Here is a 25,292-nt window from a genome sequence, read left to right on the forward strand (position 1 = left end):
GTGAATGGACTTCTCAAAATATCCTTTGCCATCCAACGAGATTGTATGGCAAATATTTTCCATGTATCTTCAATGTATATTCATGTTTGTATTTATTCATTTGGTTTTAAGTAAACTGAAATTGAAACTGAATTGAAACGAATGTAAACTTTCAGGCGGTACAGTATACCTGATCAGTGACCTGTACCAAACAACGCACAAATTACAAACGCCTTGTAAAAGGTTAATCTTTCTGATTGCGACACCACGACATCACACGTTGTGTACAATTAATGCAAATATGCTGAGCTGTTTGACGTGATTTCTGCATTGTGGTATCCACAGATTGTCATCATGCCTGTTCCATGTAAATTGTGCGGGGGATCTGCAATTTTGAAAAGGCCCAAAACCGTAAGTATATCTTGTTCTGACCAGGATTCACAAGCAGAGCAGTGTTTTCGTATGAACTGTATATTTTGCGAAGAGTTGTGCCTACTGTTTTGTTGTGATAGTCCCATGTATCGTTTTTGGTGTTGGATAGCACAGCATTATTTGCCTTCCTTTTCCTGCCTGGTGGCATGGTCACACTGCACTAGTCACGTCACTATTCTAGATAGATGCCAGATCAGTAGACAGTTAGACGACCATTCTGGTATGCGCAACACCTGTATAATTAGCCTACGACTATAAATGCGACAATAAAACTCGCCTGTTATCTGTGGCTGTAATGATCCACATGATGGTATGCATCAACAATGATCAAAGAAAGCGAAGCGCACACCAATCGCCGAGTCACCATTTGCACTTGCACATGAACCATAATTATTACAGGTAAAATTAACCCCCTCCCTCTTGTTTTTGTTTCTCACCTCAGCCCTTTATTTATTGTGCAATACATTGTAAATTTATGTCATTTTCACTTATCTGCATGTTATTTTTTTTTTTTTCGGGGGGGGGGGGGGGGGGGGGGGGGAGAGCTCGAGAGGGACCTTGATTATTACAAGCTGTACTTTTTCAAGGTCCCACACAACATTACATGTACACATTTACACATCAACTTGGTTGAATTTTTGTAATTACATGTATACAAAACAATGTTTGTGTCCCCACCGGGTTGTAATAAATTACATGTGAATGGTTTGTGAAAATAAATTGAAATTGAATTGAAATTGATTGAACCCTGTGGGCGCTCCTTTGGTTATACTGTGGGAGCACCCTGGGTCAACAGAGTGGTGTCTCTGTGTGATGAAAGAAGAAACACAAAATAAAGCACCTCTAAAAGTGCCATATTTTACCAGCAAACGGCTTACTTTTAAACTATACATAGAGGTACGTTCCGTATCTTATTCATACCCGTTGTGCTCATTTCCGGATTGATCCCATGGTCTTGAAAAGACGATTTTCTACAAGTTCATCTCCATACCCTCTTTCATACCTTTGTTTTTTCGAAACATCCTTTGTGTGGCACATCGTGCATCGTTGATATGCATGAAAGTCGCTATGTTGTTAGCCTTTGGACAAGGCCCTTTTGCTGTTTAGTGGCGAGCAAAGGGGTTAGAGTGAAACGCGCCCAGCAGAGAGCGATTGAGTGTCACACAATGTCGCGCAGCAAGAGTGCCTGGTCAAAAGGCTACACTGCTACTGGCTAGCGCATGTGCACAGGTTTCAAATCTATTCTACAGAACAGTTGTCATTCTCACAGATTCCTCTTGACGGAGTCATTTAAAGTCATCAATTTGGACAGAAATGGACTATTCGAGGAACCAAACGTGTCCTGTTATCAGTAATTGGACTACATGTGTATTATATTCAAATTGAAGCAATTTTTAGTATTGGAATTTAGACACGATACTACCCCGCCTAAGACCTGAAATCCAATTATCCCTGCAGCAGGAATGCTTTGCATTTGGGCTGGTCGCAGTTAGGGTAAAATATAAATTTACTTATAGAAGTGCATCACTTAGCCATGCAGACATGCCCAGATAAGTCTACCAAGTGTTGAAAGTAATAGCCAATTGTAACATGTAACTTGACTAAAAGATCGGTCTGTATCTGGTCGTCGGGGATATGTTCTGTGGAGTCTACATCTGACTTCACAGAATCCTATGAGGAGGGCCGTAAAACTAAAAAAATGATTTAAAAAACTCTTCCAGACCAATGGATTTTTCTGTCCACCAGCAAACTAGTCTTTATGTTAAAAAGCAACAGTTTTTTTTTTCATAACCAATGCAATCCAAGGGTTTAGTAGATATCAGGTTTGAATTTATGCACAGTTTTTACCTCAAAATGCCTAATTGATGTTTTCCTATGGACAATGGTATTTTGACATATATTTCACTTTCAGCTTCTCTACTCCGATGCAATTATGATCCAACAAGAAACGGCTAGTGAAAATGAAATAAAATTATTTCAAGTGATACTGCCGAATGCTGTAGAAGCAACAGATACTGTATCAGTTTATTATTCACTCACTAATCCATGTATGATTAAAGATGTCAATATGCCTATTAAACATCCATGCAAGTCTTGCTTAAATTTCTTAGCAGCAGTTATGATGACTTGTGTCAAGGTATGCTGGTTTCTCTAACAACCTGAACTGTTGAGTAAATGCAGCAATTTACCCTCAGTGAATTTTAAAGGACAAGTTCATCTTCATATATGATATGTGAATTAAGAGAATGCAGCAATATATTAACACATAGAGCTCAGTGATAGTTTGAGGAAAGTTGGATTATCTCTTTAAAGAATTTTTAAAGTCCTTGCTTGATGAGAAGACATGGTACAGCTTGTGATGTCACATACGTAGAACAATATAAAGAAAAGAAAATTCAGTGTATTTTCAGGTTGAGGACGAGTTCCGAGTATACTCGGGCAAATGTCTGTTTGGAAATGCGTGTTGTAGCAAAATCAACCCATCCTCAATGGGTTAACAAGGACTCTTTCAGAAGGCAGGGGAAATGATACACAAAAATATGAATGTCAGTGACAAGTCAATTGATTGTGTGCTTTTTCTAAGAAATTGAATTTTGTGAAATTTTCTTTTTATTGTTCTGATTATTCTATGCATGTGACATCATAAACTTTATTAGTCTTCTCATCCAGCAGTGAGTGCACAGAAATTTTTAAAAGTTCATAACTTTTGGACAGATTGTCCAATTATCTTGAACTTTCATGTTATGTTCTAGTTACTTCTACTGGTATTGGGCCGCATTCACTCAATCCACTTGCATACGATGTGTGTGGACTTGTCCTAAACAGACATGAGTTTTTGCTATATTTCTCTCTTTCTCCCTTTCTTGTCACTCAGACCGAGAGTGACAGTAAGATTTAAAAAAACAAACAAACAAAAACCTACGGAGGGGAAATTGCTACACTTGTCCCACAGTTTAGGAGTGCTTTAGATGCCACCTGAATTTCAATAAAATTCATTGCACTGATTTGCTACACGTAATTTCAGCAGATAATGCACGTACACAAGAAGCAGAGAGTGAGTACCGTCTGAACTGTTAATATGTGATTTCTACACGCATCCATCAATGTGATAGGTTTAAATTAAGAGAAGGATACATGTTTTTCTTCTATGCCTGTTACCACATATTGATGAAATTTTGGAAGATTGGAGTGAAAAGAGGTGTTAGTCAGGGCTCCACACAAACTTTTATTTTTGGTGGCCCAAAGGCAAACATCCGACCTTTGTGGTGGCCCGATCAGGCCACCAAATTCTTCATTTCTGAAATTTTGGTGGGTCGACGTGTGTTTTTGGTGGCCCCGGGCCACCGTTAGTGTCGAGCCCTGTGTTAGTGCATATAAATGATGCGAATGGAAATGATGAGATATTCTATTGATTTCTATGTAAAGAATATGTGCTAACATTGTTGACTTAAACTTCAGAAGTCCATATCACCATGGCAACCCAAAAAGATAAAGAATGATGCTGCATTCAGATCTACAAAATGGAATTAGTTAGACTGCTCACTTTTATTTGTCATTTTCAATTTTGATACTATATCACATCATAATCCTATCACAAAAAAATGTAGTTATAATCATTGTGGTACTTATATTGATAGAAGAGACAAATGAAAAAAAAATCTCATAATATTTTGTTGGATTGCGTGTCAAATTAATAAAAACAAGTTACAAACTGAAGGAATCAAGAAATATCTGACATCATTAACTGACTTCTATATATATATATATATATATATATATATATATATACATGTATATATATGTATATTTATATATATCAACATTGTAATCTGCACATATGCCACAAAGACCTTACTTTAAAAGTGGTCATTGACAACTTTTTAGTATCAGTTTCTATTTAGTGTTTTTATAAATTTAACAAATTACTTTTTACACTTGTAACAAATCTTTGTCCTCTCATGTTTGCTAACTTGGGTGAATGAGTTGCTTGTGTATTTTTAGAGCACACAAAGTTTGTTAAAATTGGTTGAATAATTTAAGTTATAGTTTTGAAAGTTAGAAATTCACAGTTCCACTTGACCTTTGACCTTTGACCCTGGACTTTCATGAGATTTCTTCAAGACCCAGTGATCAATCACACTTTCATTGAATGTTTGATAGAATTCTGTCAAATTTTTCTAGACTTGTTGTATGAATGCAAACATCTCGATGGGCAAGTAAAGAGTACAGTCTTGAAAATGTATGAATAATGAAGTAGTGCACTAAGTCTAAAATACTCTTCTGTGCAGAAGTCTGTACCAATGCACCACTTATTCTTCTAAGTTACCAAGTTCAAAGGGCTGGAAATGTGTGCAAATACCTTTGTGAGGAAGGGCTACCGAAAACAAAATTTTTCATTGAAGGAATATTGACCTTTGAAAAAAAATACACAGTCAAGCAGCCTGACTTCAGCGGCATCTTTTATCTAGCATCACAAGTTTACAATAATTGGATGCTCTTGATATTGTTTCAATTTTTCTTTCTTCAGTCACATAATATTCACAGTGTCAGAAAATCATTATTACTAAGATTTGCAGACCTTTTTTATCTTTTTGTGTGTTACTATCTCCTATTGGTTATGGAAATTACACATTGGCATTCAAGGCTTCATCTAATACCAACTTGCCAAACTGCTATATGCATTGCTCAAAATTTTGTTGCTCAGGTCTTCAGTGTAACATCTCTCTTTTCCCAATTTACCCCAGCTCTCAAAAGTCTTCACTGGCTACCAGTTTCTAAAAGAATACAGTTTAAAGTTTTGCTCCACACATGGAAAGCAATGCATTTTGGGCTCTGCAATACATGCAAAATCTTGTCTCAGAACATGCTCTTGACAGAAATCTCTGCTCTTCTACACTAGCTTGCTATTACCAAACATTGAACAGTCCAAAGAATTATCTTTACTTGAGGAGGAAAAAGCTTTTATTCTTCTGAAGCCCCATCTCTCTGGAATACTCTTCCAGCGAAGATCCGATTGTCAGCAGAATCTATAGAAACACACATAAAAAGAATCTCTAGTCATACAGGTTCTCCTCTTGTTTTGGTTGAATATTTGTCACATGTCTAGTTATTTCTATCTACAAAATGTAGAGTCCTTTTCATTCTTGCATTGACGCATAATTTGTAACTGTCTCGCCTTAACTACATGTATGTCCCTTTGAGCATCAGAATACAAATTTAGTTACTAGATCAGTGACGCATTATAAATGCTGAAGTTGTTATTGTTATAATACCATTATTCATTTTTAAAAATGAGGTTTAGTCAAGATTTGTGTTCATGGGCAATTCCGCAGTTAGGTGGACATGACATGGATAAAAGAAATGTGCCTCTTTATCTTACTCTTTAATCTAGGTATCAACTAATGCCATGGATGTTCACCAATCATTAAGGTCTTTCAAATTCAGTAGATTTTATCTTTCGTATTGATTGATTTCGCGAGATCTAAAACCATCATTTAAAATGTACATGTGGGACTGGGGATGCTGAAATTCACTTAAATGCAAATTACAGTGGGTTCCTTTGGTATTTTTTCCTCAAAGTTTTGCTAAAGGGTAAAAGATAAATACATTTAAATACTCCAGAAGTCATGTGACATTTTGTCAATTACAAAAGGGTGAAATGACCTGCGGAATTACTCCGGACAAATGTAACGTTACTAACCGTAACGTTACTAACCATGCTTTTGGGGGTCTAGCTAAGAAATTATTGGTCGAACTGCTAAAAAACATTGTGTGAACATTTGTCATGATGCAGTAATTGAAATTAATGCAACACTTTGTTTGAAGTGACTTGAATTTTTGCACACTTTTTGTTACAAGACATTGATTTTTTTGTCATGTCCTTTTTTCGTAACGTTACTAACCAGCCCTTTAAGTTGCCATAGCAATGCTATTATTTCTTGGACTAGCAGCACCCGTGGAAATCCACGGGTCTGAGGGGTTTAATTTTTTTTTCTCATAATACGATTTTGCACATTTTTATTCAAGAAATAAAAAGAAAAGTCTTCTCATTCTTTCGTTAATTGTGCTGTCTTCTAAATGACCACCCTTCCCAGAAATTTTATAATACATTTTTGTAGTATATGCCAGGCGATCCGGTCCATTGGTAGGGATCATTCCCGCCACTACTTGCTTTTATTATAGAACTTGAGTTTCGAGGGGTTATTTGCACCCGTTGAAGTCCAACAGTTGTCTTGTTGCCCCTCACCCCTCTCCCCCCCCCCCCCTCACGCACACACACATTTCCACCTCCGCAGGGCAAAAAACAAAAACATTCAGGGAAAAATTACCAAAAACGCAAATGAGATTCCCCGAAAGTTCTGCCCACAGGTTGTTCCCGTCGAAACGGGAAGATATTAACACTATGACTTTGATTACCCCCTGCTCTTGCATCCACGCGGGCACCCGCGGGAATCCACGGCTGGTCTCAAGGCCTTGGTTTGTTTTGTGGGGTTTTTTTTCATGTTTCTTTTCCCCACGTTATGAGAAAAAAATAAGATATATCTTCATAATTTTGCTCCCTCCTTTTTGTTTTTAATCACCAAAAGTTGGCTTGATATATCATATTAATATAGAACTACATCTGCTTCAGATTGTACATTATCATAATTAATATTAGGGCTACAATTATTGCTCCTATTATTGTTATTATTATATCATTATTATAATTATCCTTATTATTATTATTATTATTATTATTATTATTATTATCATCATTGTTATTATTTGGGGAGGGGGAGATCATAGTCATCAGGTTTAATAGGCACCCGTGTGAGTAGGTTCTCACGACCTCGTATTTTTTTTCTTTAATATTTTTCCCATGTTATGGAAGAAAGAAGAATATATACATCACTGCATTCGTCTTCATTTGCTCCCTCTTTTTTTTGTCACCAAAACTTGGTTTGATAGACCATAGAACCACACATTCTATTTCCACTTGCAATTTTAAAAATAGGCGGTCGGCAAAGCGAGGTTTTCCTCTACGTCCGCTCATCTTATGAATATGTATGATTACAGCAGCTCTGCAGTAAACGAATGGACACAGCTGCGCGTGTAATCTGATATGTAAGGGTACGATCGGCAAATATATTTAGCCGCGTCCTAAACAGTCTGCGTACAATGACACCGGACTTGAGAGCAAACGGCGAGCAAACTAAATGACGTACCTGAGCTGCATATAGTATTCTGCAGTTGTGCAAAATACAATTACGTAACCAACGTTCGTTGTTTTCATTTGGGGACGCCAATAATGGCGAACTGTACGTAAATGCCCTTGTAGTCCATATCACGCACACACAGATTCGTGTACTCGTAGTAACCATCGTCAATACATTCAGTACACGTAACAGGCGGAGGCAAAGGTACATCACAGAACTATATACACACAGTGTAGAGTGTGTATAGAGTTCTGCGAGGTACATTGTGTGTGTGCGTGCGCTTCCGCCGGAAGATGTCAGAGATTTCGCTGCACCATCATCTTTAGTATCCCCCAGTGTCTCTGCAAGCTAAAAGATGGAAGATCGAGAAAGCAGGAGGCCAGCGCAGGTTCCGTGAATATTGAAACGCTCGGCTCTTTCGTCACGCACAAAAATGCATTATGCATGTAGCTAATTAATTTTTCTTTTTCGTCCTCGACGTCGACACGGAGGCGGAGAGGGGACGAAACCCGCGCCATTCGATGTAGGATACTCTCCTGCGGCCGACGGCACCGGTCGCAACTGCCCGGAGCCGACGGCTCGGGAGGAGATAGAGAAACCAGCAACGCCGAAATAAAACAGGAAATACATAAGGCCGCGACAACAACAACAACTTCGAGTATTATAGTATAGGATTGTATTCATTCTTTTCTGTATCATAAACCTGGGAATGATGAACATGTTTTTGACAAAAATTTGACTTGAAATGAATAAATGGTAATTTAGTAGTAAAAACAAATATCTAAATTTGTTCAAATGTAACGTTACTAACCGCGGAATTGCCCTCATGGAGACTGGAAAAAGAAATGACATCATCATGTTGTCTAATTTGCATATTTTATTTACAAGTGATTTGCATTAATTCAGATATTACTGCTTGGTGAAAACTTTTGAAACTCTCAGAATTCTGACACTTTTAATGTTTTACACACTTTTAATGAAGCTCTCACTGTTGTACTCATTACAATAATGTATTTTCTGTGTCTGTTGTTCAATGTCAACTTGAAAATGGAACCGAGTTTCTGAGATGTCGCAAGACATTGAGAAAAATGCAAAATGAAAAGCATGAAAATATTTTGAGGAGATGAGGAAGAAGTTGAATTGAAGCAGGAAACTAGGGCTGTGATTCTTGAGTGGAGAAATCTTGATGCTTGAGTGATTAAGTAGTTTATGACAAGTGATGGATAAGAGGAATGGAAAGAAAGTGAATTTTCCTCCTCCCGTCTCCTCTCCCTCTTGTAAAGTCTCTGGATAGCATCCTACCAGTGGAGGCAGCAGCCTGTTTCAGTGGATCAAACGAGGGGTGCATGCTGCCGGACCATGCGGTGTGCCTTCCGCCCGTAAACACCGGCACATGCCCCGCCCAGTGCACCGCTACTCGAAACAGTGCGCCCCAAAATACTGTGACAGCTGGTGCGTGTGTATACACACCGTCCACGCATGGACTCGCCCACTGCCCTGAGCAAATAATTACCCGGGCCAAATTCGTTGGGACTTAAATCACAATTCGTCAGTTGTTAGCGGGCTCGGAAGAAGAGAAGGAGGGAAGGTGGGGAGACATATGATGATGAAGAGAGAGAGGGAGAGAAAAGAATAGAGGACCAGGATGAGGAGGAGGAGGAGACGGAGGAGGAGGGGGAAGAGGGGGAAGATTTTTTTCCTCTCCCTTTGAGGCTGTCATCTCATTGCCTCATCCATTTGCATTTTGATTCCAATTGAGGGAAATGTTGCCCGCATGGTGTTGGATGCCTGAAGTTGTCATGTGTCAGCATATGATTGTGTGTGATTGTTTACTGTACGGTTTGTGCCATCTTAATAGCAGGGAAGGGAAAGTTCACACTGCTGGCAAAGTTCACGATGATATCCTGACTGCATGAGAATATCACAAATTTCTGTTTCAATTTACACAAAATTGTCTGTATTTCAAGTAATCAGTCAAATTTAGGTCCTTTCATGACAATTATTTGAGACAACTTCTCTGATATGAAAGCTTGGCAAAACAGTTGTTTTAAGAGTAATTTTATAATCATGTTGTTCAGCCAAAACTTTCATTAGTGGATGTGGATCACAAATTTGAATGAAGTGAATCATGATTATGCTCTTCATTATGCCCCTTCATCTCATTATAACTATTACAGGGTAGGTATTCAGACAAGAAAAAAAATATACACTGTATACACACACACACACCTTAAACCTTGAACGTAATCCCGTTGCAGCTTTTTACAAGAAGCTATACACGCTCACCAAAAAAAAAAAAAAAAATGAAGATAAGCTAGAAAATCATATCTCCTCCTTTTCCTAGTATTCAGTAATAACAGTGAGGACTAGTGAAATGCTATATATGTAATATCAAGGCAAAGTTAACAGTAAATTGAAACATATGTATACAGGTATATATTATATATTTTGATATTGAATTATAAATGTTAACTGATATACTTTATGATTGGTGTTGTAAAACCAACTTTAAGTGAAAGCAAAAATGATAAGATTATGATTAGAAAGGATGGAAACATATATTTTCACACTGATGGACTTTGTATTAAGATTTCAAGTACACTGTTGTACATTGTATGCGCAAATGTTCATGAGATCTGTTAATCAGGGAAGAAGTCAGTCATGATACGTTGTGAAGTTTTGTACTAGTGAGAAGTATCCCTAAATCCCTGCCACCGTCCCTCCGACACCCAAGCGTATCCTGACCGGGTGTGAGATCCTAATGTACCCCTAGGGTCAGACGGGGATACGTCTTGCTACCTGTCACGGCTCCCAAACTGCCATTGTCGAAATCCAGCCACCAGACTGTGGGAGGCTGGTGTGAGCTTTTTACAGCAATTATTATTTTTTTCTCTCATTTTTTTTATTTCTTTTTTTTTTGGGGGGGGGGGGGCTGATGGGGGTGTGGATGGCTTCAGAGATTGGAAGGAGGGGTGGTCTTGGTTTGGTATGACTACATATCATGTCTGGCACTAAAATGAATAAGCAGAAGATGGAGCTCAAATGAAGGGGGTATTAGAGATCGGGATAAGGATGGGAGTGGGGTGGGATGGGGTGAAGGAAGGTTGTGTTCTGGTCCTCAATTAAAAAGTATTTCCATTGTCAAGAGTATTGAGCACCCTAGCCAGTGCAGATCAAACTTGTGTTTCTAGTTACACATTCACACCCTTTTCATCTAATGATGTATTGATTGGGGAAAAGTTCCCGAAATATTAAATTGATGAAAGTGTGCCATGTAATTTGAATCATTTGGAAGTTATGAAATCATCTTATGAGCTGGTTTTGCAATGAAGTTACATTGAGACTATTCAGGAATAGATTTGGATGAATTTGTTGTAGAAATTCTGTGGCAAAATAATCATTTATAGTGAGAAACACACAGATCTCACATGTTCATGAACTTGACATTTTCATACTTCTCCTGTAGTACAGGGTAAGTGGAAACACTTACTGATGCTCCCCTTACAGAAATATAGTGATTGTGCCTGTGATTTTGTTCGTTTTTGTTTCTGTGGTTGTGCAATTTTTTTTTCCAGTTATACTACATGTCTGTAACATTCTACCCAATACATCAGCAATCCATCTGACTCAATTGAAATTAAAGACCTTGTACAGTTTTCTGTTTTCTTTGCTTGTTTTATTATTTTGTTTATATGACAGTAATGAATTATTGGCAATTAAAAAAAAAGTAACTGGTATGCAAAACAGCAAGCTTACATCATAATGGGGAAAGTTAATGCCTGTCTTTTTTTTTCTTTATATTCATTGGACAGATTGCAGGGATGTAAAAGAGCTATAAAACCAGAAACATTTGCGGCGTGAAAGTTTTGCATATTGAGCCAATGGCTTTCTTTACGGCAGGAAACTTTTGCGAATCATCACTAGCACTTCATTGTGTAGACAAACAAATTTGCATATGTACAGTATTTCACTTTTGCCAATCCTGGCTTCTGGCAAAATTTGTGACAGTTTCATGCACAGGAAAAACTTGTTTTTCAGTCATTGAGAGGACACACTCGACAGTTAGAATGTTTGTCAAATCATAACAGATGTGTGAGAAAGAAAGGTCGGTCATTCCATAGACGGTTTCCGTAGACTACTTCGAATGCACTGCAACATAGACAAAGTCCAATCAAAAGTTCCTATATATTGCTTCTTGATTTTTATTCCTCATACCATCTTGCTTACTCAGGGGGAGGGTTTGACTATTCAACCAGAAACTTCTTTTCCAAATCCAGTGGCCACTGTAGTCTGTAGGATGATGTATGGGTTAATTGACTAGCAGAAGCTACTTTTTTGATGTTAGGGGGAAAAAAAGTGAGAGAAGAGTGGATGGCACAAAAACATGTTAGTGGTTGCCAGAGGGTCAAAAATCATTACCACCAATTAGGAGAAGCGAGAGAGGGGGAGAAGAGATGGATATAAACTTACACACATACACACATACAAACATACACACAGACATAAGGCAGGGGGGAGATTGGAAAGAGATGGAGAGGGAGAGATGGAGAGAGAAGTATAAATGATGAGGGTGGGGGAGAGATTGAATGAGAAAAAGGTGCCAATGAAAAGAATTGGAGCAAAAAGATTTATGAAGGAAAAGAAAACAGGAATTGGCATTTAAATGAAGGGAAAGAAGGCATGTAAAGAATAAGAAGAGAAGGAGCTTGAAAAACAAGATGAAAACTATGAAAATTTAGAATGGAGATGTTAGATAGGAGAGAACTTGAAGAATGTATTGTAGAAAGGATAAGAGGAGAGAGATAGGGGAGAGGGAGGGAGGGTGAATTAAAGAATTTGAGGCAGGTTGTTATGTAGAGACATTAAAAGTGCTAGGATACATTGTAGGTGAGGGCTAATATGTTTGTTTGAAAGGGAGAATAGTACAATATTAATGAAAATGCCTTTATCTTGCTGATAGAACAGATAGTGCATAAAAGAATACAGAGAGTTAGAAAGAGAATTTCACAAAGGGAAGGGAGAGAGAGAGAAGGAGAAGGAGAGTGGACGGAAGAGAGGGGTGAGAGTAGATTTGGGAAGCAGAAAAGAAGAAATAAATTACAGCGAAAGAAGAATAGAAGGAGAGGATGGGATGTCCTCTAATCAAATCAAATCAATATCGTGCCTTTAAGCAGTTTTTTTTTTTTTTCATGGAGGAACCGTCTGTGGTGACCCAAGCCTTCACTGTAATTCATTTAGCTGAGCTTTGTGTGTGTCTAGCCAGTGTAAACATATCATATATATGACAGGTTGTGGAGGTTTTGTTTCAGAGAGATTATGTTTGTCATTTTGGGTGAAAGCGGAGAAAACTCTTCCCTTGTGGAGCAGCACCCTTCCTGCTTGATAGCTCCCATGGTATTATGTAAAGAGTTGTAGATGGTGCGAAACAAATATATTTATAGATACATTTCTGGTAAAGATTTTTTTTTTTTTTAATTTTTTTTTTTTTTTTTTTTGGGGGGGGGGGAAATTCGGTTATGTTTTTGTTTTTTACAAGGCGGGTCATTCTTAGTTTGTGCATTACTCTGTGTGCATTCCTTTGTGCTGCTGCCACCAACTGTCAAAGATATGAAAGGTTTTTCATTCATGGAATTTAGTCATCCTTTCTGCAGTCCATTCATTCATTCATTCATTCAATCATATGGCACAATGTGCCTGGTTGACACCATTTGCTGACTATCGCTAGTCACCTAGGGGCAAACCACGAGGGATATGTTGGCATCATTCGCCTGACTTCTTGTATAGGTAGTTACTGATGTTGTCAATGAGGAATTGAATGGGCTTATGAACCAGATTTAGAGTATGACAAAATAGAGTATGGCAATGACGATATTTCTTTCATGTCAACTTTTAAACAGCGAAGAGTACAACAGAGCATGTACTTGTAAATGAGAAAAAAGTTGATATTTGCATGCATTAATTGCTGCATAATCACAAACAAGGAAACATATTTGTGTATAATAACACTAAGAATTATTTTAACACATTTTTTGGTAACCCAGGGTACAGCGCTAAGAAAAAAAAATCATCGAAATGGCGAATTTTCATTTGGTATCCCAGGTTACCAAATATTGCATCATATGCTGAAGTTGATAAGACAGTGTTTGCTGAATTGAAGTCAATCATCATATTTATGAATATTGTAGAATGCAGCAGCATGGAATTTCTCTTGTGTAAAATCTGATGATTTCATTTTTCTTCTTGCTCTTCAATCTAGGGAGATGCTTTGTGCAAGGAGTGTTTCTTTTCAGCCTTTGAGGCTGAGATACATCACACGATAGTGACCGGTAACCTCTTCACCAGGGGTGAAACGGTAGCGATCGGTGCGTCGGGAGGAAAAGGTAGGCGGTCTGTAGGGAGTGGCAGTCCTCAACCCAACCTAGATACCTGTTCTTTCTCACTTAAGTTCATTTCATGCTGAAGATTAGGCCTATAAAACATAGTCTGTCAAGGCCCTCTCGCTGTATGGTGACGAGAGTCCAGCTGAGTGGGGTTGCGCGAGGGCCTTTTGAGATCTGCTTTGCATCCTTTTGTTAGCCCTTTGAATTACCGACTTTTGCTCCCCGATTTCGGGAGCAAAAGTCGACCAATCAGCGTGTCTGTCTGCTCGAACCCGATTTGAATACAGCAAGTGCATGCCACAGACCTCCACGGGTTGTCAATGATGCATGCGAACAAGCAAGACGATACCAAGGCTGAGGATGTGGGGAATGTGCCATTCCATTTGTCGACCTGAACCCGTAAATATGACTATTCAGTAGAATTCATGGTCATGAATAATAATGCATGAAGCAGATCTCAAAAGGCCCTCGCGCTGTCGCGCTCGGCTGGGCTCGCTTCGCTTGCCCATTACAGCGAGAGGGCTTTGACAAAAGGCTAGCCTAAACATGGAAATATTTGACTCATCATGTTTACCCAGACTTTTATCTCATTTTAGTGAGGATTCCCATTTCTTCAATTTAATGTGTTTTGTTGTAATAGAGCAAAGCAACAATCAAATAACTGTCAGTACCGGTACCTATTTAGATTACATACAATGTAAGTACAATTAATCCAGCTGTACAAAAAAGAATTGTTAACATTTTTATGAAACAAGTCCTAGATTCAAAGATAGTTATTAGAAATGATATGTAGTGGACACCCAGTTAAATAATGGTAAGAGATTTTCCTTCTTTATGTCAAATGCTGTGACATTTTTCAATGCTACTATATTAAAGCTGTTATTTTTGCGAATTTCACGAATCACAGTTGGATCGCGAATTTAACGACACGCGAAAATGTCGTCAGACGCTAGAGTAATAGTACATTTAAATTGGCGTAGGTGTCAATTCGCGAAAACAACATCTCGCGAAAAAGTCTGTGACCTCCTTATTCGCGAAAATAACAGCGTTTACAGTATTCTGATCTTCTGGAATACTGGTGTGTATGTGTATGCGTGTGTGTGTCTGTGTTTTGCCAATCATAAATCCATATTTTGATCCTTTGTCAAGTTTAGATTCTACGGTTCTTGCATACACGCTGAAGCTGCTGAATGAGAGATATGACTATGGGCTGAAGCTGGTTCTTCTCTCGGTTGATGAAGGTATCACAGGGTACCGGGATGACTCTTTAGAGGTAAGCAAAGAAGTACCAACAGTTTGATTACTAAATTCCAGGTTATTAGTAGGGTTGGAAGATATCGGATTGTGGGATTTGATAAGTAAGAAGTCATTCAAAGACTTTACAGGTTTGTGATGAGTTTTGGGGTTGGGACAAGTTTTGAGTACTAAAATGAAATGATGCAGGAGCTAAGAGCACAATCTGAGTGAGTAATAATGGATCAAGATTCTTTGTATATAACGAACATCATACCAAAAATTATTCTCGTATTAGACGATATAAAGTGAATGAAACCATCTGAGGATATACTCCAATGAAATATGACATGAAATTAGGTATGAGTGGAGATTAACAAAAAGAAATATTTGAAGAACATGGAAGTCAGGAATAGTTTTTATCACCATTGAGGTAAAAAGCTTGTTATGAATAAAAGATGTTTGTTTGGGGGATCAAAATTTTAAATTAAATTGTTCAGATGGTTGTTGCACAATTCTGCATTAAGTATTTTTCTTTTCACACAGACTGTCAAGCGGAATCAGCAACAGTATGACTTGCCACTCAAGATAGTTTCATATGAGGTAAAATGCATACTGTAATATTTGTATATTGTATTCTCTGTCTCTCCCCTTATCCTTTCTTTCTTTCTTTTTTTTTTGTTCTCTACTCTTTCTTTGAGCTGTCAAGTCAAGTTTGAGTTGTCTCCATATTCCCCCATCATATTATGTTATCTACTCCAAAGACTGTAGAAAGAGATATCTTTGTCATATTACAGTTATAGTTGATCTGTAACAACTTGACAGTATCAATGTATGTTTGTTATCAGTGATCTTAATATCTTTTCTAAAGATCAATATATTCAAGTGTACTTATTTGTTGGGAATAATCTTATCTTACACTTGTCAAATGAAAATGAGTTAATTATCCATAAAGCTTCTTTTTATCATGTACCAAGACCAAGATAGTTTTGATTTTTCTCCCATGACATATTTTCTTGATGTTCTTGTTTATGTCATCATCGTATTGTATGCAAATGACACAATATGTCAGTATACAACATGATACATACTTTGTGTGTTCATGAGTTATGATTTTGTATTCATTTTTTTATGAAGGAATTATATGGCTGGACAATGGATGCAATAGTCAAGCAAATTGGACTCAAGAATAATTGTAAGTAAAAACAGTATAGATGAGAAAATATATTTCAGTTGAATGTTGAATACAGAGAAAGTACATAGAGAGGAAGAGAAGAGTTGTGGCCTGACAATAACCAGAAGATAAAAGGTGAAAGGAACCTGTAAAGACAACAGTTGGAAAATGATCAAATTGATTTTAACAGAAAGTAGTAGATATTTCAATTTAGATGCGGTTGATTTAAAGAAATAGGTTGCGAAGCAAAGGAAATACTGATGATGATAATTATTGTGATAGTGATGATGATGATAACAATACAAATTATTTTGAATACTATTATTATCACTATCATCATAAAAATAATAGTAGTGACAACCTAAAAACATAAAAAAATATTATGACTAATTACTGGTAGTTAGAATGGGTTTATTATAAGTCAGTGTAAGGTCAAACTAAGAAATTATGCAATAGATGCAAGAAAGGACGTGGGGGGGGGGGGCAGAGAAAAAGAGGGATAGTGGTAGTTCCAGCTCCACCATGAAGCAGTGACAAACTTACTGAATATCTTGGTTCTCCACCGAAGGTACCTTCTGTGGTGTCTTCCGGCGCCAAGCCCTGGACCGAGGCGCTCTGCTGGTGAAGGCTGACAAGATTGTGACTGGTCACAACGCCGATGACATCGCTGAGACCGTTCTCATGAATAGTGAGTTCTTTCTGTTTCCACTGATCAGGCCTGCTGCAGAATTTATTTTCTTGTCATTATCAAATTGAGTGTATGCCTGTATTTTTTCTTTTCACAGAATATGTGTGTGTCTGTATATGTGTCTTCTTGTATTGATCATAGACATGAAGTTAACTGTTATTTTTGCTTCCTGTGTATTATGAAGAGGCTTTTTGAAATTCTACAACCAATTCAGACAGTTATACATGAAGAATTAGATGGTCTCCTTTATGTATGTCTATGATCAGGTCCAGTGTGCTCCCATTATAACAATTACAATTATAACAAAATTGTCTTTACAAAGTTTAGTAAAAACTCAGGTCCCCAAATTATCACCTGTATATCTTTCTATACTTTATTTTCGGTTATAAAAAAATTTTGATATAACGAAAGAACACCAATGGTCCCGAGGTCTTTGCTGTAATGGGAGTGCCCTGTGCTAGTTATAACAGCATAAAATCTACGGTCTTGTTGACGTCATTATGACCGAGTTTCCCCGTACTCACAAACTATCTCTTTCCCCACAGTCTTACGAGGAGACATCGCAAGGTTACGGAGATGCACAGACATCATCACAGTGAGTAGCCTTAACCCTTTCACTCTGTGCTTCCAATTACAAGCCTTGAGATTATAGTGTGATAGACATGTTAGAGGTTAAGGTTACTGACCCTTGAGTAAAATAGGAATCTGGCTATCTGTCAATATGAATTGTTAAATTGTAGTGGAATAGTAGTCTGATTGATAATGTTTTTGATGCAAATACTTTTAAAATGAGTAGGCCAAACTTACAGTATTTATGTAAGTGTCAGCATATTACAATGAATTTACGTCCCATGATATCTTCTGCAGAAACATTGATAAAGAGATGATTTCATAAATCTCACATTGCAAATAAATCTTAAAAATGAAACATAATATTACAGTTTATAATAATATCTTCTTTATCCAGGGTAGATTATTCAGTGTTACACAGTCGTGAGTCTTATGGTTAATGCTATGCATCACCCAATTCCTGCAATGGTATCATTAAATAATGATATACAAGAGATGTACAGGACAGAGTGGATCGTTGAGATTTGGATACACAAGTTTAAGTTTGGAACTGTTTAAACCCACTCGCTGCGCTTGTGGGTTTTAGACTGTTGCAAAGTTAAATGAGAGCATCCAATTCTCACTGATCCATGAAATAGGCCTGTGCATCATTTGTCTTATAAAATGGGCCTGTAAATTCATGAAATACAACCATTTTCCCATCATGCGTCCGGTACACCTACTAAACTATGCAAGACTTGAGCCATGCATTCGGATTTTACGGGATGCATGGCCAAAGTTAGGATTTAACCAGACGCGTAGCTCAGTGTGGATCAGTAAAAATCAGTGCATGACATTTGACCAATCAGATTGCAGAGATTCTAAAGCCCATTTTATAACGTTGTATGTTGCCAGGGAGCAGAAGGAGCTTTACCCCGATGTAAACCCTTCAAGTACACCTATGAGAAGGAGATTGTCATGTATGCCTACTTTAAGAAGCTGGACTACTTCTCGACGGAGTGCATCTACTCCCCGAATGCCTACCGTGGCTACGCCAGGGCCTACCTCAAGGACTTGGAGAAGATCCGTTCCACCTCAATCATCGGTGAGGAATCCCTTGTAGATGCCTCACTCAAGGCACCTGACATCTGTTTTGATTTTTGACTTCCTTCCTTGTAGCATAGTACTTTTGCTGATATTTTCTTACGTTTCTCTATTTCTCTTTCAATTGCATTCAAATCATAATCCAGTTTTAATTCTTAAGAGAGATATATTTATGCAAGTTTGGAACCATGGGTCGGTGGAGGTGCCTTCAAAACTTGAGGAAAAGGAAATAACACTGGAGGGCTGTTTTCATTCTCACTATCTAAAATAAAGTACATGTACATGTAAGTTACATCTTCAGTTTTGGATTTAAATGTTTTTATGCTATGACCATCTTAAAGGGACTGTACAGTACTGGTTGAGGTGAGGGATTCATGTTTTGAACATTCCTAGGTGAGATAATGACAAATCTCTTATGAAATATGAAAGAGCATGTAATTTTAAGAAGGATTCAACGTTTATTTGATGAAAATTGGTTTTTAAATGGCTGAGATATCCAAAAAAGTGATAATAATAAAAGGCGACATGCCACAACTTTATTAGGTTCTCTTTGTTTCACCTTGTTTTTGGATATCTCAGCCATTTCAAAACGGATTTTCATCAAATAAATTTTTGATACCCCTTAGAATTGAATGTTCTTTGACATCTCATAGAGAGGTTTCTGAATATCTCGCAAAACGTTAAAAGCTAAATCCTCGCCTCAACCAGAACTGTACACACCCTTTAAGACATGACATACAGCTTGTAGAAGAAATGAAGATTATCAGTAAAAGAGGCTTAATATCCATCTCCAATAGCTAGGATTCAAGGCCATGGATTAAATTTTTGTGTATTTATCTGATTGTAATGCACAGCATAACATATCATATGATGTAATGTGGATAAATCACCGTTGCTGGATATTTTCATTACAAATATTTTCTTAACCTGATGTCATTGTCTCTTTTCCATTACCACATTCTTTTTTTTTCTTTTTTTTTTTTACAGTCTAACAGAGCTTATGCACTTGGTCAATTGTCTTTTCCACTTTCATAGATTTTGCATTATATTGACATCTCATCATTGCATTTGAAAGACTTTATTTGATATAGGAAATGAGATCTGAATTGTAATTGATTTCAAATGTTGACATTATCACTGCTGCAATCACTCTTACAAGCATCTGAAGTGAAAGTTTGCCCCCTTGATTCATCCCCTCCAACAGACATCATCCACTCTGGCGAGTCTCTGTCTGTGAGGAAGGAGGTCAAGATGCCCACCCAGGGGACCTGTTCCAGGTGTAACTATATCTCCAGCCAGCTGGTCTGTAAGGCCTGTACTCTACTGGAGGGTCTCAACAAGGGACTACCAAAGTCAGTGGGACTCACGCTTGGCTTGTTCTCTTACTCTGATTACTTAATCCTGTACTGTAAAAGTGGAAATTTTCGCGGTGTTGAAATTTTCACGCATTTCTAGAAACTACAGTCGTGTACTGCGAAAATAACAGCATGCGAATATTTCTGCTGCCCGTACGTTCAAGTAGTCGATGTCTTGATTCCGCTGAATTAAAAATATCCACTTTTACAGTATTTGACACGAGTGCTGGTTACACAGAAAACCATGTACAAGCAACTCCCATCATAACAAAGTCCTTGGATTGGCAGCTTTCTTTTGTTATGACCAAACAATATAGTATATAAAGATATGGTAATGCAGAATGATTTTGGGACTATTTAGGAACATGATGTTGGCAGACTCAGTATTGTCCATGCAGTTTATATGGTCCAGTGATAAGGTACCTCATCTTATGTACCAATGTAGGACTGACATAAAAGTACCAGATGATCTTACAATGGAGATGACTTGCTTTATGATCATTATGTCACCAGGGTAAAATACCGGTCATGGTGTCTTGTGGTGTAATGACCACTGTGTGTTTCTTTACTTTCATTTCAGGCTTGGAATTGGAAAACCTCACAAGGCCAGACAGAGAGTGAGTTTTCAATGTGTAATTAATGCATTTGTTCCTGAGATAATTTCTATTCAATGCTTTCTTAAATGATGTGTCCATGTGACCTTTTCAAATGTATGTTTGTTTAACCCTTGTTTGGTTCATTGGGATTTGGGATTACTAATTCCGATTGATGTAACAAACTGCAACATTAAACTAGAAATGTCGCTATGGCGACTGATGCCTCCGCCATAATGCATGATTCTCCCAATAGGCGTATAGTACAATGTCTTCACAATGTGTGATCCATGACAGTTTCACATAACTGGCAAAATATTGAAATGACAAGTTTGTCAGAAATGTCTTGAACTGAGTTTGCTATAATTTTCTAAGAGTGCAGGTACACATATTTGGGGAATTTTGGGGAAGTTTATGCATTGAGTAATTTCCAAGGTATGAAGAAAGAGTGTGATGACGGTATAAAATAGATTTTTTTTTTTTTTTTTTTTGGGGGGGGGGGGCATTGAAACCTGGCCTTTGACCCTTAACCTTTGACCTTTGACCTTCTGGCTGGAAATTTCCCGGAGAATCTCCATTAGGTAATGCATAGATGCATTAAGTTTTGAAACTAATAATGCAAGCATTGCATATACTTGTATATGAGGGAAATAGTAAAATTTTGAGGAGTTGACCTTGACCTTTGACCCCTGACTATTGACCCATGACCCCTAAATTCCTTAGATAATCCCTGCCAGACAGTACATGCATATGTACCAAGTTCCACGAAGATACATTGAACCATTTGCGAGAAAAGTGATATTGCGAGAAAAGTGATATTGCAACATTTTCACCTAACCTTTGACCTTTTGACCTTTGACCTTATGACATGAATTCATGACATGATTCTCTCTGGAGAATCTTTACGCAGTAGTACATGTCCACACCAAGTTTCAAGAAAATACCTTCGGGCATTGCATCATAGATATGGGGGAAATTGCAACATTTGTAGCATTTGACCTTGACCTTTTGACCTTTGACCTCTTGCCAATGTCACTAAAATCTACTCAACTAATTGTCCCATCAAACATCATCCTTGGACCGAGTTTGGTGAAAGCTGCTTCATCCAGTTTTGAGTTATCACGTAAACAGACAAATTTTAGGATTTGACCTTGATCTTTGACCTTTGACCTCTGTCCAATTTCACTGAAAAACTAATCAAGTAATTGTCCCATCATACATCATCCTCCAACAAAGTTTGGTGAAATTTGCTCCATCCAGTCTTGAGTTATCGCGTAAACGGATACAATTTCATGATTTGACCTTGACCTTTGACCTTTAACCTTTAGTCGATTTCACCCAAAATCTAATCAAATAATTGCCCCATCATACTTCATACTTGGACCAAGTTTGGTAAAATTCCAATCAATATTACTCAAGTTATCGCGTAAACGAAAGCGGACGGACGTACGTACGGACGTACAGACGTACAGACGTACGGACGTACGTACGTACGGACGTACGTACGTACGGACGGACGGACGGACAACCCGAAAACATAATGCCTCCGGCACCACTTCGTGGCGGAGGCATAAAAAAGTCTAACAGATGGAATGCATAAGGATGTGTAGTCCCACGAAATACACTGAAGTCTGGCACGTTACCATTTGAATCCTCTGTCAATATGTAGTGGATATACAATTGTAAGAAAGAATTGGGTGTAACAAGGTAGCTATAGCTGGGTTCTCAAGACTTGTTTGTTATGGGGTTTCCTTTCATTCTTCAAATGAAAAATATAAGGATCATCTCCTAATTTCAGTAGGTACATTGTATCATCCAAATCCAGTGTCTTTCAGGATGTATTGTTTATTCTTCACACAGCTTGATGCAGCAGGAAAAAGTGGCTCATCTGTGTGTGGGGGGTCCTCATCAACAGTGTCATCATCAAAGTCAGCATCTCACACCACCTCATCATCATCAGATGTCAAAGAAGTCCAGCAGGTGGTGGACTTTTGATGAAGGATTGTAGCAATATGCTGTGTGGACGTTTTGAAATCTCAGTCTAAGTCTTTTGTGGAAATTTGCACTTCAAGGGATGTGCTGGGAACAAGGAGCAAACCATCATATTCTTTGTCAATCGAGAAAGATATGCCATGGACTTTATGAGAACCTGAGAGGATTTTACGAGAGGAGTTTATGAGAGCAGACCATAGATGGTATGACAGTCTCTGCAGGAATGTCAATCTAGAAACCAAGTGCAGTTTTCTGTGGCCTGAACAGGTGTATTTTTGGTGGAAAAACAGTACTGGTATTTTTACCTTTCCTGCAATAGATGTGTAGACATACAGAATGGGAAAAATAGCATTTCCCATGAAACCTGCAGTATTTTTGGCAAAAAAAAACAGTACAAAATACTACAAAAAAGGGGAAAAAAGGTAATGGTTTGCATCTCTGAATCAAGGATCCACAGCTTTATCCATTGACAAAGACGAGAAAATTCCTTCCAACCACTGAAAGCACAAACGTCATCAACTGAAAGATGAGTCCACACAATGTGTGGACTTTCTGAAATGCACCTTGGTCTAGTGGTATTTGTGTAGCAAGAGATCTGATGTTGATGATGTGGATAGATAAAAAAGTGATTTCAGGAACGTGTGTTGAAAAATTGTTCAACTGTTAATCATCATGAAAGATTAGATTGAAATTTAGATAGTGTGGCCACATCCACTTTATGCTATGCTGTGATTGGATCAGATATGGTAAGTTCCTGATGTAATCTGTTTCTAGGAAGACATATCACAGATTTAGGGGGGGGGGGGAGGCAGCTCAGATTAGGTCTCCATGGTAATGTGTGGTGTGGAAGATCAGGAACATATAACAGGTATCACTTTGGACTTATTCTCACATTGGGTTTTCTCACTATCAAACAGGCATATAGAGGAAAGATGTCTAAAATTTGTAATTGGGAGGTGTGTGAGTACCGAGTCCTGGTGAACCTTTCAATCATGGAAACATTTACAGGGAATTATGAAGAAATTCATGAGACTGTGTAGCATGTATTTACAATGTGCCTAACAATTGCATTTAATATACAAATTGTGATTCCTTTTTATGCTCCGCACATGTCATTGGCAGTGCCAAGTGAAGACAATTGTAGATTCACTTCAGCATGTTTGAATACTGTCATAGTGAACTACAGTGCATCAGTAGTTCATACCAGCTTGATTATGGAGACAAACTATGGGTGTCCTCCCATGCTATCTAATCTCTACATAGTTCGCTGTGACTCTTGGAAAAGTTGCTCTTGAAGTGGGCAATTTTTTGTAGGCTGTACAGTACTCACTTGTCAGGGTTTAGGTGCAGATTGGTGCTTTTTGCCTACAATATGGGGGTTGAAAAAAAAAAAAACCCAAAACAAACATGCCCCTGTGTGTAAAGGCACAACAAGATTATCTTTTTGTCTTTTTAACTGTATTATGTTCCATCTGTTTGTGATCATTAAGAACTCTATAGAGACACAGAAAGACGAGAGATTTCCACGATACACTGAAACTCAAATTCTTGTACAAACATATAAAATATAAATTTTTATTGAGTTATAGCATATTTATAAACTTCCATCATATGAATAAATTCAAATAAACTAATGTATGAGAGAAAGAATGAAATTCTTGTGTTACAACATGCATATTGGGTCTGTGTGAGTTAGTGCATAGATAAATGACAGGCAAGATGGAGAGTGGAGAGTTAAAAAAAACAGTGAAGTTTTAGAAATGAATTTAGATTTCAGAAGAGCTTATAATGAGAGCAATGATCAGCAGATTGACAGTTAAGAAACAGGTGCTACAAGCATAAAGTCAACTACCACCGGTTTCAAAGCCAACATCATCCCTACTTTTACATTCTTTTTAAAATATACTTGATTATTATAGGGATTGATTTTGATTTTTGGAATGTCTGTTTGGATTGTCTATCATTTTGACCACAATTCACAATTTTCTATCATCTTACTAGCTATGACATGGTACAAGAAGCAGATATTTCCATACCAGTAGAGGAATAGAATACTGAACATCACCAACAATCTATTTTTTTTTCCATCACATCTATAGTAGACAAAGAAAGGCAACATTATTCTGTGAGCCTTCAAGGAATTATAAGGACTAAACAGTTCATTCATCTACCGTGAAATCAGCAACTTTCACAAAGTTTACAAGGGGCCACAATTCAGGAAAGTAAAATGCATGTGCAAGTCTTTGTTTGCACAGTGCATTGAAAGAGAAATGCCAGATTACAATATTGTACACCATCATGGTTGGCAATTCGCGAAAGTTTCATGCTGCAAAAAAGATTGTTGGCTCCAATTTGAGAAAGTTTCATGCCGTAAGAGACTTGTTGCTCCAAATGGCAAAAGTTTCTGGTTTTACTGTACCTGTTTCTCCAGGAGCCTCCAGAAAACTTTAAATTTTGCTTTGTGTTCTGACAAGAGAACATAACGTCTCCTTAATATGGAAATCATTTTTATCATTACCTTTTTTTTTTCCTTATTGAAATCAATGAAACACACCAGTGTACAGTCAACCTTGCCTGTAAAGTTGAGCTCACAGAAGAACATTTTGTTTTAATACTT

At 37.7% G+C, this 25,292-nt stretch overlaps 1 protein-coding gene across 1 annotated transcript; it reads left to right on the top strand.

The window, feature by feature from the left end:
- Nucleotides 1-292: 292 nt before the first annotated feature.
- LOC139740179 (cytoplasmic tRNA 2-thiolation protein 1-like) lies at nt 293-22,678 on the top strand. The gene is made up of 11 exons (XM_071650766.1): nt 293-390; nt 13,864-13,987; nt 15,142-15,260; nt 15,767-15,823; nt 16,358-16,415; nt 16,963-17,082; nt 17,628-17,677; nt 18,547-18,736; nt 19,940-20,087; nt 20,671-20,722; nt 22,544-22,678. Exons 1-11 carry the CDS (start codon nt 334-336, stop codon nt 22,676-22,678), a joined length of 1,110 nt encoding a protein of 369 aa, XP_071506867.1. The 5' UTR covers nt 293-333.
- Nucleotides 22,679-25,292: the final 2,614 nt, after the last annotated feature.

The sequence above is a fragment of the Diadema antillarum genome, unplaced genomic scaffold (genome assembly GCF_040938485.1).
Source record: "Diadema antillarum isolate AM-2024a unplaced genomic scaffold, OU_Dant_1.0 seq00000839_RagTag, whole genome shotgun sequence".
In the NCBI taxonomy this organism is placed as follows: domain Eukaryota; kingdom Metazoa; phylum Echinodermata; class Echinoidea; order Diadematoida; family Diadematidae; genus Diadema; species Diadema antillarum.

Coding starts and splice junctions, on each gene's coding strand:
- LOC139740179 (XM_071650766.1), top strand. CDS start 334: ATGCCTGTTCCATGTAAATTGTGCGGGGGATCTGCAATTTTGAAAAGG. Junction 15,261..15,766: donor ACCGGGATGACTCTTTAGAG/GTAAGCAAAGAA, acceptor CTTTTCACACAG/ACTGTCAAGCGGAATCAGCA. Junction 20,088..20,670: donor CTCAACAAGGGACTACCAAA/GTCAGTGGGACT, acceptor CTTTCATTTCAG/GCTTGGAATTGGAAAACCTC.